The 13,628-nt window shown below is 37.1% G+C and overlaps 1 protein-coding gene and 1 long non-coding RNA gene across 2 annotated transcripts; both read right to left on the bottom strand.

Moving 5' to 3' along the window:
* Positions 1-91: 91 nt before the first annotated feature.
* Positions 92-1,815, bottom strand: LOC126629218 (uncharacterized). Its single transcript, XR_007625684.1, has 3 exons — positions 1,521-1,815; positions 1,320-1,403; positions 92-669 (listed from the first exon to the last, which is right to left on the bottom strand). It is a non-coding gene; the product is annotated as an uncharacterized LOC126629218 (long non-coding RNA).
* Positions 1,816-10,966: 9,151 nt separating this feature from the next.
* On the bottom strand, positions 10,967-13,620 carry LOC126627941 (uncharacterized). Its single transcript, XM_050297511.1, has 2 exons — positions 12,835-13,620; positions 10,967-11,406 (listed from the first exon to the last, which is right to left on the bottom strand). Exons 1-2 carry the CDS (start codon positions 13,376-13,378, stop codon positions 11,225-11,227), a joined length of 726 nt encoding a protein of 241 aa, XP_050153468.1. The 5' UTR covers positions 13,379-13,620; the 3' UTR covers positions 10,967-11,224.
* Between the last annotated feature and the right edge of the window lie 8 nt (positions 13,621-13,628).

Below are 13,628 nucleotides of genomic sequence, written 5' to 3'. Positions count from 1 at the left end.
AATCCCCAATATAAAAAGTGCTAATTTTCACAATGGTAATTGAATCACACACCTTAATTCAGCATTAAATCATTGTTTAATTTAAATAATTAAGCTCTAATTAATCACTGAAGCTCTCAAACCTTTGTAAAAGCTTCAAATGATTTTAAACAATGTGCCTTTCAAAGCCTTTTGATTTCTGCATACTAATCTAAAGAAAGCTGTATTTAAGCATTTAAGCTTTTAAATTTTTGTAAAACCCTTAACTAATTTTGAATACTTTCCTTTTCAAAGCTTTTTCCTTGCTCATCACTGACTCAAACCAATAACGAAGACAAGTCCAAAAAATAAGTGGAAAGCACACTGAGTTTCTCTTCTTAAAAAACGATTAAAATATGAAGTAATTACACACACCAATCAGAACAAATCGAGTCTCCCTTCTTAAAAAACGATTAAGATCTGAAGCAACCACACACACCAATCAGAAGCAAAGCGAAAAAACAGTACCAACTCAACTTATATCAGACTTTCTTGCAAACATATACAATTATGGACCAAAAAATTACTCACATGGAAAACCAATTTATTAGAACCATCGTAAACACAACAGATAAAACCAATTTGGCAAGGCTCCTTTTAAATAAACACAAACTACGAATCGAAAATTGCACATAGTTGTTTTAAACATACCTAAGCTGTAACATCCCACATCGCCCAGGGGAGCGATCCTTAAATGTATATTCTCATCCCTACCTAGCACGAGGCCTTTTGGGAGCTCACTGGCTTCGGGTTCCATCGGAACTCCGAAGTTAAGCGAGAAGGAGGCCAGAGCACTCCCAGGATGGGTGACCCACTGGAAAGTTGCTCGTGAGTTCCCAAAAACAAAACCGTGAGGGAATGGTAAGCCCAAAGCGGACAATATCGTGCTACGGTGGTGGAGCGGGCCCGGGAAGTGGTCCGCCCCGGGCCGGGATGTGACAATTTGGTATCAGAGCCTAACCCTGGTCGTGGTGTGCCGACGAGGACGTCGGGCCCCTAAGGGGGGTGGATTGTAACATCTCACATCGCCCAGGGGAGCGATCCTTAAATGTATATTCCCATCCCTACCTAGCACGAGGCCTTTTGGGAGCTCACTGGCTTCGGGTTCCATCGGAACTCCGAAGTTAAGCGAGAAGGAGGCCAGAGCACTCCCATGATGGATGACCCACTAGGAAGTTGCTCGAGACTCGTGAGTTCCCAAAAACAAAACCGTGAGGGAATGGTAAGCCCAAAGCGGACAATATCGTGCTACGGTGGTGGAGCGGGCCCGGGAAGTGGTCTGCCCCGGGCCGGGATGTGACATAAGCTCAATATAATTTCTTTATCAATAATTTGAAGAGGTAGCACATGATCAGCCTCCAATTTGACAAAAAATTTGTCCCAACCTCCAGATCCGCAAAAATAAAAATAAATAAATAAATAAATAAATAAAAAAAAACAGAAACAAAGAGCTTAAATTTCTTACCCTAGAGATCAAAAAATAAAGATAAAACGTTGAAAACAAACTGACCTTAAAATTTTGATCCCAACGATGGCAAGATGAGAACAAAACGCTGACCAACAAAGGGTTCGACACCAGATAAGACCGAAAACAAAACACCCAATAAAATCAAACAAAGGGTCCGACACCGGAGAAGACCGGAAACCAAATCCCCAATAAAATTAAAGTCAGGATCTCTTTTGAGACTATTTTGCGAAGAAAGAGCAAAGATTTAGCAGCAAAAGAGGGAGCGATGAAGGAGAAAATCGCAGAGCAACGGAGATGAAAAAACGAAGAGAGAAGGAAAAGTAAAAACGATGCGGTCAAAGCAGAGAAAGAAACAATCCATACCGCAACAGAATTCAACTCTATAATGTGATTAAAAAAACACTGAACTAAACGACCAAGAGATAAGATTTATAAAAATTTAAACTAAATATGTACAAAAAAGTTTTAATTGCAGAAACAAAGTGATAAAGAGGCCAATACATTAATTGAAAGATGCAGCAAACCAAGCACAGTGGTAGAAGGAGATACATTTCATATGCAGCCGAGGCAACACTGCAAATTATGACGAATCATGATGATGGTATATGGGCATGTATGTGTGATGCGAACCTTGATTATCCAACTGGATGCATCTTTCATCCACCATCATCCAATTAATTAATTAATCAAATTTGCAAATGTGATCCAATTCTACTCCATCACTCACTGATTAATTATGTGTCTTCCCATTTCCCATATACGATCCCATTCCATCAGTTTTAAAAGGAAAGATTATCCAAATCATCTAAAACAATGAAAACTTCATTTTATATCCATGAACAAAAGCTCCAAACCCTGAAGAACAACACCAATTTTAAGTCGCTTCAGAGCAACCGAATAACACAGAATCCAAACAAAACACCGACGCCACTCAATAAACCCTGCCCAATGAAAAAAACTAATACCTAACAAAGAACCCAACCACTGTAAGTGTAAATTCAAACAACAGATGGAACAACCACGGACAAATGATCACAAAATAGAAGAAAACATTTGAAAGAAAGAGCCAACACACCTTAATTAGAAAAGGTTTGCAACGCTGCTCATAAAAACCCCAAAATTTGGAGACCAATATTTCCTGCAACGAAAAAGCCAATCAGATTAGCGAACCACACCAAAAACGCTAAAAATTAACCAAACAATGAATGAAAAACGCAAAAACTTCAATTTCACACCAATTAAGCAATAAAAACCCTAAACCAGAAAGACCCAAATTTCCCAAAAGGAAAATTCGGATTACAGGGAACAACGACGCCAAAATAAGCAGAAAAAAAAGAAGAAAACATTCGAAACAAAAAACTTACAGCCCTTAATCACAAATGATTTGCAAGACTATTCTCAAAAACCCTAAAATTCACACACCAACGTTAGTTGAAGCCAAAAACCCAATCGGATTAAACGAACAGGCTAAAAACAAAGAAAAAAATTAGGAAACAACCAATGCAAAACACAAATACTCTAATTTTACATCAATCAGTCTGCAAATTTTCTTCCCAATCAAAGAAAACACACAAAAAAAAGGAGAGAAATTACCTCAAACAGCGGAATGAATGAGAAAAAGAAACTCTTCAGGCGACAAAGGATGGACGCAGAGAGATAAGCAGAGAAACACGAAAGATGGAGGCAAGCGGAAGAACACAGAAACAAAGAGGAAGAAAAAGGGAGAAGCTATGGAAGAGAATGAGGGATCGCTCGAGCAGTTTCCACACCAAAAAAGTGAGGGAGGAAATGGGAGTGCGATCCCACGTGTCAATAGAAATGTGGCAGAAATGTGATAACACAATTTAGCAGGGACAAAATCGGTATCACACTGTTACTTTCACTGTTCATTAACAGTGTTCCACCCGTTTCGGTTTTAGTATATATAGAATTTCTGCTCAGACTATAATCTCAAAACAGAGATGATAATGATGATGATGGATATGATAATGATGATGGATGATGATGGATATGTTAATGATTGGATATGATAATGATGATGATGATTATGATATTGATAATGGATAAGATGATGATGATGATGATGGATGGATGATGATGATATGATGATGATGGATATGATGATGATGATGATGATGATTATGATGATGATGATGATGATGATAATGATTATGATGATTATGATGATTATGATATTGATGATTATATGATGATGATGATGATGATGATATGATGATGATGATGGATGGATGATGATGATGGATATGATGATGATGATGATGATGATAATGATGATGATGATGATATGATGATGATGATAATGATTATGATGATTATGATGATTATGATATTGATGATTATATGATGATGATGATGATGATGATAATGATGATGATGGATATGATGATTATGATGATGATTATGATATGATGATGATGATAATGATGATGATAATGATGATGATGATTATGATGATTATGATGATTATGATATTGATGATTATATGATGATGATGATGATGATGATGATGATAATGATGATGATGGATGATGATGGATATGATAATGATGATGATGATAATGATGATGATGATGATGATATAGCTGGATTGGTTTGGTTCATTTTGGTCGAACGAATCTATCTCATTGGTTTCATAAATTTCTATTGCAATCCAATCCAAACGACTTCAATGAAACTAAAGCGAATAGCCCGTTTTCTTGTTTCGTTTTCTCCACAGCTCTAAGTCATGCCACATTCAAATAGCTAATTTTGTATCAGGGACAAATTAACTACTACAAACTATGCAAGCCTCTTAACATCGAAAACTATTAACGCAAGCAAGTGAATCAAAAGTGGCACAAACTTTCAATCACAAAAATATTACAATGATCATATTAAACCAATAGTTCACAATCCCACCTTTTATAAGCTAATTTTTTTTTAATCGACACCAATTCACCATTTTCAGCGAGAGGTGGTTATGGTGTATAGTTTCTGAGGGAAAGTATTGAAGAGACAATCGTTTTCATCAAGAAAGTGAAAGAGAGAAGGCAGCGGCGACAGAGTTCTAGAGAGAAAAAGTGGTTTGAAGGAGGAGAGAGATGAAATTTTGGGGAGAGAATGAATTTTTGAGAGAGAGCTCGGAAATGCGCACAGGAAGGAAATAAAAAGGTTTACTGGAATCTTCGAGAGCGAGGTGGAGAATTTTGAGAGAGAACACCAGTGCACCATCACCTGACCAACACGTGTACAGAAGGACAAAACCGAGATTAGAGTATACATGGAAGGGCAAATTCGCTAGAACACTGTGCTTATGAACGGTGTTTCAGTTCAATTTCTCTTTTAGTATAAACTAGTAATAGAGCCCGCGCGTTGCTGCGGGTTTTTAAAGTCTATAAAACATGTAAAAAGTTCTATTACAATAGTAGCACATTGTATCATGGCGTTATGATTATAAAAAAGTTTGATTGGTTATGTACGAAATGAAATTTACTTACCATGGGAGAGGTTGGTCTACGTTCTGCCCATATGCTAAGCAGATGCTAAAATGTGTATCCTGGAGACTTGTTGGTTCAACCTGAAAGGAAAATGAATAGATTTTCAAATTGAAATAATGAAGAAAAATGATTTTAGTTGAACTATTGTCAAAACTGTGAATTATCATGAATTAAAAACACTCAAATCATCTTCTTTTCAAATGCATAACAAAACTTGTAAAAAAAAAAGAATTGAAAATTCAGAAAATAACACCAAAATTTAAACACCGACATACAAATGAATAATAAAAAATAGCAAACTAACTGATCAAGGCCCTTTTGTTTCTCTGTAAGCTTTCTTTGCAAAGCACATGAGCATATAATGAAAAAGCTCTATTAACGACATCCATAATGAAAAACAGCAGAACAACAAATAAAAATATAACGAAGACCAAATTTATTTATTTATAATCAGAGAAGCCATCACGCACCCAAATTTTTTTACTCATTTTGACCATAATTATAACAAATGCTGGCTATAAATACAGAGACTCACACAAAATCGAAATTTCTATTTTAAAAATAAAACCAAAACATATATCTGAAGACTATGAATAGGAGAAAAACAGAGGAGAGGACACACAACCTTCTCCTTAAAACAAACTGTAACTAATAAGTTAAGAATAAAACAACACTTCTAACTATACATGAAAAACAGAGGAGAGGACACACAACCTTCTCCTTAAACCAAACTGTAACTAATAAGTTAAGAATAAAAAAACACTTCTAACTATACACGAAAGGAGAAAAAAACCACATAAAACCTAGTTTGTGCCAATGATTTCCATGTTTGAGAAGATAAAGTTCTGTATAAAATAAAATTTTCAAATCTTGAACTCACCCAATTGTTGACCTTCAGTTAACCATAGAAACACTGCAGCTGCAGATGGACTCTTAAACAAACCAAAATTTTCAACTTCAACACAGACGTTTTCCAATCCTACAAACAAAATTTCGAAAAAAAGTAAAAACTTGAATCCCTTGAAATTATAAGTAAAACCCAGACCCACATACCCTTTAAAAAGAATTCTTCAAAATGAGAAAAAAAAAATCAAACACAAAATCTATGTGCACATCTAAAACTAAAACAGAAAAATACAAAGATCTGTATTAAAAAAGACCCAAACTTTGCAGGAAATAATGCATCCTCCGAGTAAAAAAAATATACCACCATCGAACCAAAGAACAGAAAATTTAGCGAAACACAGTGAATTGAGAATTATTGAAAATTTAGCGAAACACAGTGAATTGAGAATTAGAACAAGCAATATATAACAAAAGGCAGGTCGGACTGTCAAAGTAGGAGCATGATGTCACTGCCCTGTGAGACCATGAGTTGTTCAATTGCATGAAACAAGCCTACCCCTACTGAAGAGTTCATTTTTTTTGTTTTTACTTGTTATGATACAAAACGTTCATGTTAGCTAATTGTGCCAAGTTTTTGCTAATAATCCACAGGAACAAACAAAGGTTTCTTTCTCTTGAAGTAATTAAGTTGTCCTGTCCCTTTAAAGTAATTAACCCATCTAAGAAATTTACATGTTGGTAAATAAAACTCCAGCACAGAAGCTGCAGAAGCAAAGCAAAAGAGCCCAGTTCCTTCCTTCACCAATCTGCAAAAACCCAAGAACCATTAGATCAATTAAATAGAATCTGTGAAACCAAACAAACCCTAAATTTACAAACCCTAATCTAGAATTCGTAAATTAAATTTCACAAATCCTAAATTAAATTTCAAACCCTAAATTAATTCCCATATTTATTTACCTGTGTGTGAATCTGAGAGAGAGAATCGCGTGAGAGACTCTTGAGAGAGAATCACGAAAGAGAGTCTTGCGAGAGAGAGACCGATGGCTGTGGCTCTGTGTTGTCACTGTCGTGAAGGAAGTAATAATCATAATAATCAATGATGATGATGATGATAATAATAATCTCTACTAATTAATAAAACGCTCTTTGTCAACCAAAAGAGGGTGAAAAGACAAATTAGTCTTCTATCACACAAAAAAAAGATGGGTAATAATCCAAATTTTACTGTTTTTTATTGAAGCCTCACCTACATGTGATGTTAACATAGCTCCAATATTAAAAAATAAAAAAATAAAAAAAATAAAAAAAAATTTCCCATTTCCCACATTCTCTATCACTCTCTTCCTCTCTCCTTCTCTCCTTCTATTTCAAAAACAAAAATAAAAAATTTTCTCACACACTTTGTGTGTACCCATATGCTAGAGAGATAATCCATTTGAACCGTATTTTGTAAATCACATGATGTATCATTGATGACTATTTTTCTTTTTCAAATCATTAAAAAAAAATTCAACCATCAATTATCACATCATGTCTCTACAAACTATGATCTAAAAAATTTGTCTCCCTAGCATTTTTCGAAGGGTTAAGTGGAAATAAACTAACAATGGGCTGGAAAGTCATCAAATGCTTATCATTATAATATTTTCCTTTAGTGTGTAGGGTTTAGGTCATCAAACACTGGTGCTAATTAACGAATGTCAAATTTTAAAATATTAGGTAGTTATTTGAAATAAAATTGGAATAAGAACTAAAAATCTGTATGGCGCCCATATAAAAAAGGGAGGATAGTATCATTCATATGCTCATTTTTACTTCCTACACACTCTTATTAATTTTTTGTCATTGATCTTCAATTCATTCGATCTGACTCCTAATTATTAAGAGTAGTGTGTGAGAAATAAAAATAGACGTGTGAATGACACTTCCAAAAAATGGAATGTCATTCCAAATTTTGGAGGAATGACATTTCTTGACGGGGTGGGATTGGAGAAGGAGAATGAGAATTAACTTTATCTATTAAAATTTCATTCACATTTTTTATTGATGAAAAGTGAACTAGTTTTTTATAATGATTCATTAGTGGAATATATAGAGAGGGAAGGAGAGCGTGTAGCATAAAATAGAGTGGCGCGATGATTGTTATTAATGCAAGGTGAGAATCAACAGATTCATTAATCCAATCTACAACAATATCGGGTTCCAGACCATTCAACGGAACCAAAATACAGAATGAGATTTTGGACCACTCAACGGAATTCGAACAGGATATGATTCCGGACCACTCAACGGAATCTCGGAGTAAAAGAGATTCTGGACCACTCAATGAAATCTGAGTGGATACGATTCTGGACCACTCAACCGAATCACAGAGTACGAGAGATTCTGGAAATCGCAGAGTATAAGGGATTTCGGACCACTCAACAATTCAACGGAACCCCAACGAACTCAGTTTCGAACCATTCAATGAAACTAAGCGGAAGTCCAAGAAACATATCAACGGCTCGAAGAAACAAGACATGATTCAAGTTACTCAATTTACGAAGGCTCAACGAAATGAAACAAAACACAAGCACTAAATTTAAAATGGATCAATGAAGTGAGAAGTGAAACAATATCATAGCAACAAATCCCCATGACAATGGGTTAAGGTCTGCTACTAGCCCTCACATTTCACAAACAATTCAACATGCATTTCAAATCACATTTCACAAATATTTCCAATGCACAAGTCAAATCACATTTCATAAAATAGATCGATGGCTAAATGAAAAAAATCACATTTAAGAAGAAATCACATTTATAAAATCAAGTCATATCCACAAAGGATACATAAGAATCTCAGGGTAATAACCATTACCATATATATTAAAGTCACTCACTTGAAGTCCGCACTACGACTCCTAGCATAATTATCGAGGCGTCCACACGAACGTCGCCAAGAACAAATATCAATTCTCGTCTCAGAACTTTAACGATACAACCCATAATTTCATGTTCTATACGTTCTCCAAGACATTGTAAAAGAATTAGGAATGCATTGACCAAAAGTCAACCGGTTGTCAACCATCAACAGTAGGGTCCACAACCCTACGTAACTTGAACTGGAAGATCTGCGCATCGGATTTTTGATCTGTAACTTTCTAAGGTCCTTATTATGGTTCTAGAACAACATATTAAAATTTCGTCACGATCCAACAGTTGGATCTCCACCAATCGCAAATTCAAGTGGCGGTTAACTAGGTGGTCAACTATGAACTTACGTTAAAACATCGGAATGTCACTAAACGAATTAGGGGCATCGACATTACCTTAGGGGGGGGGTCTCTTGGGCCAAAACCTGAAAAGTCTACAAAAGTCAATGCAAGGAATATTCGAGACAAATGGTGAAAGCCAAATGGTGGCTGCAGATGTCCTGAAACTCGGAAAAAGAAGCATGTTAGCACCTGTTTGAAAGCCAAATGGTGGCTGCAAATGTCCTGAAACTGGATGGAAAGTCTCAGAGCTTTTAGAATATTAGTTAATGGCCCTTTTTTTTTTTTCGTGATCCAAAGCTCATTTTTAAGCTAGAGAAAAAAGGAAGGTCGACCTGGTGTTGATCAAATGGTTAGAATCGGGAGGTGTGTGGTGATATGTATGCTCAAGCAAGGAAGAGAGAGTTCCAGAGAAAGTGAGGGAAGATTGAACGAAAAAGAAAGACGGGAGAGACAGAAGCCGGAGAAATCTAGAGAAGTGGAAAACGGTCTGTGGGTCCCACGTGGCACACAACCCCATCTAACATGTGTTCCAAATGGGCAAATTATCAAAATACCCTCAAAGTTTAAAGGTTCGCAAAATCTTCACTTTATCTCCAAATTTAACTCCGCTTGCGTCCGGGAGTTCGCATCGACGAGTACTATCCGAAAATGTCAGGAAACATGAAAAATATGAAAGGATCAGTTATGACCTCTAAGAATCCCATTTAATCCATTAGGGTCGTTTTCGTCTTTTCACACATTTCAAAAAAATTATACATTGCAATTATAAACGTTTCGAAAATAGGAAGGTCGACCTGCTGTTGTTTTTGAGATCAAATGGTTAGCATCTTGAGGTGTGTGGTTATGTGTGTGCTCGAGCAAGCAAGATAGGGTTTTAGAGAGAGAGAAAGAAAAAGAAAAACGGGAGAGAAAGAAGCCTAGAGAAATCCAGAGAAGTGGGAAACGGTCTGTGGGTCCCACGTGGCACACAGACCAATGTAACATGTGTTCCAAATGAGCAAATTACCAAAATGCCCTTGAAGTTTAAAGGTACATATATTCTTCGCTATACCTCTCAATTTGACTCCGCTTGCGCCCACGCGTTCGTATCGACGAGTACTGTCCAAAAATGCCAGGAAACATGGAAAATATGAAAGAATTAGTTACGATCTCTAAGAATCCCGTTTAATCCATTAGGGGCGTTTTCATCTTTTCAAACTTATTCTCATAAAATTGAGCATTAGCTTTTTAACTTTGACCGAATTGGAGTTGACTTTTGAATAAAAAATTCGTGAGTATTGATCCCTAAACTTATTATAATGTGATTGACCAAAAGAAAATTTTGGTGTAATGTAGAGCAATGGTCATTTTGGCCAACTCCGTTAGAACTTCCATAAAAAATAAAGGATTTAAAGAGACAAAAATTTGATAGAAGTTCTAAACGGAATTAGTCAAAATGATCATTGCTCCACATTATAACAAGTTCAGGGACCAATACTCACATATTTTTTAGTTTAGGTACGCTCCAGTTAAGCTAAAGTTCAAGGACCATTACTTCAATTACCTCATTTATTCTCTTCTTTTTCTTTTCCCTCCTGTTAACGTAAGACTTGAGACAATGACTAATAGAGGTGTGGAAGTGATGGAAAAATCAATGTTTGAATACAACAGTGAGACAAAAGAACTATGGATACTAAAAGCTGAAAATTAGAGAGACTTCAAGGTTGTAAAACGAAAATTGCCTGTGGTTTCCCAACCAATTGCAGCAACAAATTTGGGATGTTAAATGTTCAAAGAAGGGAGAGTGGAGATGAAAGAAGGAACAAAATACCAAGAGAGGAAGAACAGCCGGTAGGGCCATTGGAAAATTCACTTAAAAACTCAGGGGGTCGAGCATGTATCTTACAATCATTGCATTAATTTAATAAGTCGAAAATTATAAATCTTCTTACAAATTAAGATAATGTTCAAGCATAATTACACACATTAAGTCATTCAAGAAATATTGACGTTTCCCGACTTAACAGTAGCATCAGAAAACATGGATGTCGCCGGTCTCTTTGTAGCCTGGTGGCTTCGTGTTCCACATGAGGTTCACCGGGTCAACAGTTCGACTGGCACCACAAGAAACCATGGCTATCTATTACTTTGGTTTATCAGTTCTTCTTAGAAGGAGATAACCGATGTTTTGACCACTCTTCCAGAGCCCTGCGGTGTAGAGCATTCATCCTAATGTAAGGACGTTTCTCTCGAATTAGTTTCTCAGCATCTTTCCAGTCCTCTGTCACCCCAAGAGCAACTAGCAGTGCACACATGACAGCTACACTTCTCCCATGACCTATAAAATAAAATTACAAAACAATTTCTCGTTACAACTTACAACTCAATACCTACACCCATCCAAATAGTTCAGCAATCAAATATCATTAAAAAGGTCGTACCCAGTGCACAAGGCTCCCGCTTTACGCAGGGTCTGGGAGAGGTGAATGTCGGCTAGCCTTACCCCCATTTATAGAGAGGCTGCTCCCAAGTCTCGAACCCGAGACCTACCGCTCATGGGCGAAGGCACTTGCCATCGCACCAAGTGCGACCTCTAGCAATCAAATATCATTACTATGAAAAACAAAACACAGCGGAAATTTGTTACGAAAAATATTTAGGGACGAGCCCCTTTATCACCCGAAACCTCCTATCGCAGGAAATTTAATGCAGAAAACTTTATTCATCAATCCAACTAGACATGGGAAAATTGGAACTAAAACAGGGAAACTAAAAACCTCAGGAAACAAACAAACAACACAGGAAGGTAATCCAACCACAAAGATATGTTAATGAGATCATCTTTTCTTCCATCTCTTTACTTGGTAAACCGTAAATGGTTTTTCAGCAATGTCCTCATCAAATTCTCTCAACGAAAAGCTATGAATCTAGAGGCTAAAAGTTTGAATAATTCCGCACATAACATCAGGGTTTATCCAGGATCATGCTTAGAATTACACGCGTAAATGCAAACTTAAATTTTGTAACTGTGTGTGACTTGTATTTCTGAAAACCAACAGCGATGACAGCATTGTTCCTCCATAAGAAATGACTGGACAAGATCATATCTAGCTTAAAAATGAGACAGTATGAATAGTTTCGAACCTAAACAATAAACAAGTTAATATAATCGTTAAGTTTCTTTTTTCTTTTTTTCTTTTTCTGGGACATTAATTATGCAGAGTATAGAGCGTTTCAAAGATGTTTTGAAGAGCCCAAAGCTAATCGAATCAATTCAACCTCTTGATGTGCTGCGCTTATAACTCATCTATGCTTTTTTAATTATTTTCGTTCTCTTTTGTGTGAACCTTTAAATGTATTTAAAAAAGCGTAGATGAGTTATAAGCGAGAAAGTGCCGAGTGGTAATTGGTATCGAAAGCACTGTGAAACGCTACCCCGTTTCTTATCATCCATTGTTTACCAATTACCATTTTGCAGGAATGACACCCCGTTTCTTATCTAACCCGAGGATGCCCTGAGCAGAGCAGTGGTTGATCAAGAAGTACCTCCTCCATAGGGCTTAACCTTAAGGCAATCTTATCTGCATTGCACCACAACTACCCCTCACTTTAATCACCTATATAGATATCTAGGAGCTAATACCGCCAGACATGTTGCATTGCAGAACAATTCACAAATATATACAACCACATTATATGCATCGCAAAACAAGTGAATCTATCTCACTACCAACATGAAAAATTACTCAAAATTTGAGCAGCGTACCGTGGGCGCAGTGGACGAAAACAGGCTTATTCTGAGCCCTTTTTCGGCAAGCCCACTTGACAGCAGATTCAATGGCACCCGGCGGAGGAGCCCTCGTGTCCCATGTTGGCACACACAAATAAGAATGCCCTGTAACCTCACACTTCCTTGGCAATTCACAAGTGCAATCAACAATGGCAGGGTCACCTGGTGGCAGTTTATCCGGCGAAGAAGGCCACCCGCCAACGAACAAACCCTCGGAGATTTCAGTGTAAAGAGCCTCCCTACTATGCAACCTCTGAAATGCCGAGGAGAAGCGGACGAAATACAAATAGGGGCTGAACATTATAACCGACCAAGTGGGGAAACTCCCATCTGGGTTCTTCCCCAACAGCATGGGAAGGTCTATCAATGGATGAGCAGCAAGTGAAACCAAAGCTAAAACCAAAGAGGCATATAAAAATGGTATGGAAAGCACTGTGAAACCAGAGCTTTTGAGGCATGCAAACAACGCGAACAATACTGCTGCCTTCCACCCTATCCGAACCGATAGACCATGACCCATCTTTGCTCCACTACTGAGTACCCCAAATGTGCCTGCCAGGGGCTTGATGGAAGTCCTCAGAGAGGCCAAGGGCAGATCTTGTTTTGCAGATCATATCTCGACTGGAGAAATGTAGTTTAAATAAGGGTGGGATTGGATGCTGGAGGGTATCCTCGTGTTACTCGTAAAAGCAATTTCAAAGTGAATTTAAGACTCCTCCTTCCGTACTCAAAGAATAGAACTAGAGGAATTGATGGTTTCACGGAATTGG

Source organism: Malus sylvestris, chromosome 7 (assembly GCF_916048215.2).
Source record: "Malus sylvestris chromosome 7, drMalSylv7.2, whole genome shotgun sequence".
In the NCBI taxonomy this organism is placed as follows: Eukaryota; Viridiplantae; Streptophyta; class Magnoliopsida; order Rosales; family Rosaceae; genus Malus; species Malus sylvestris.
This window is presented reverse-complemented; position numbering and strand designations above follow the sequence as displayed.

Bases quoted from the DNA above. Each gene is read 5' to 3' on its own strand.
- LOC126627941 (XM_050297511.1), bottom strand. From the start codon at position 13,378: ATGGGTCATGGTCTATCGGTTCGGATAGGGTGGAAGGCAGCAGTATTG. The intron at 11,407-12,834 runs GTACGCTGCTCA...TTTATTTTATAG, and splicing joins TTTCGTCCACTGCGCCCACG to GTCATGGGAGAAGTGTAGCT.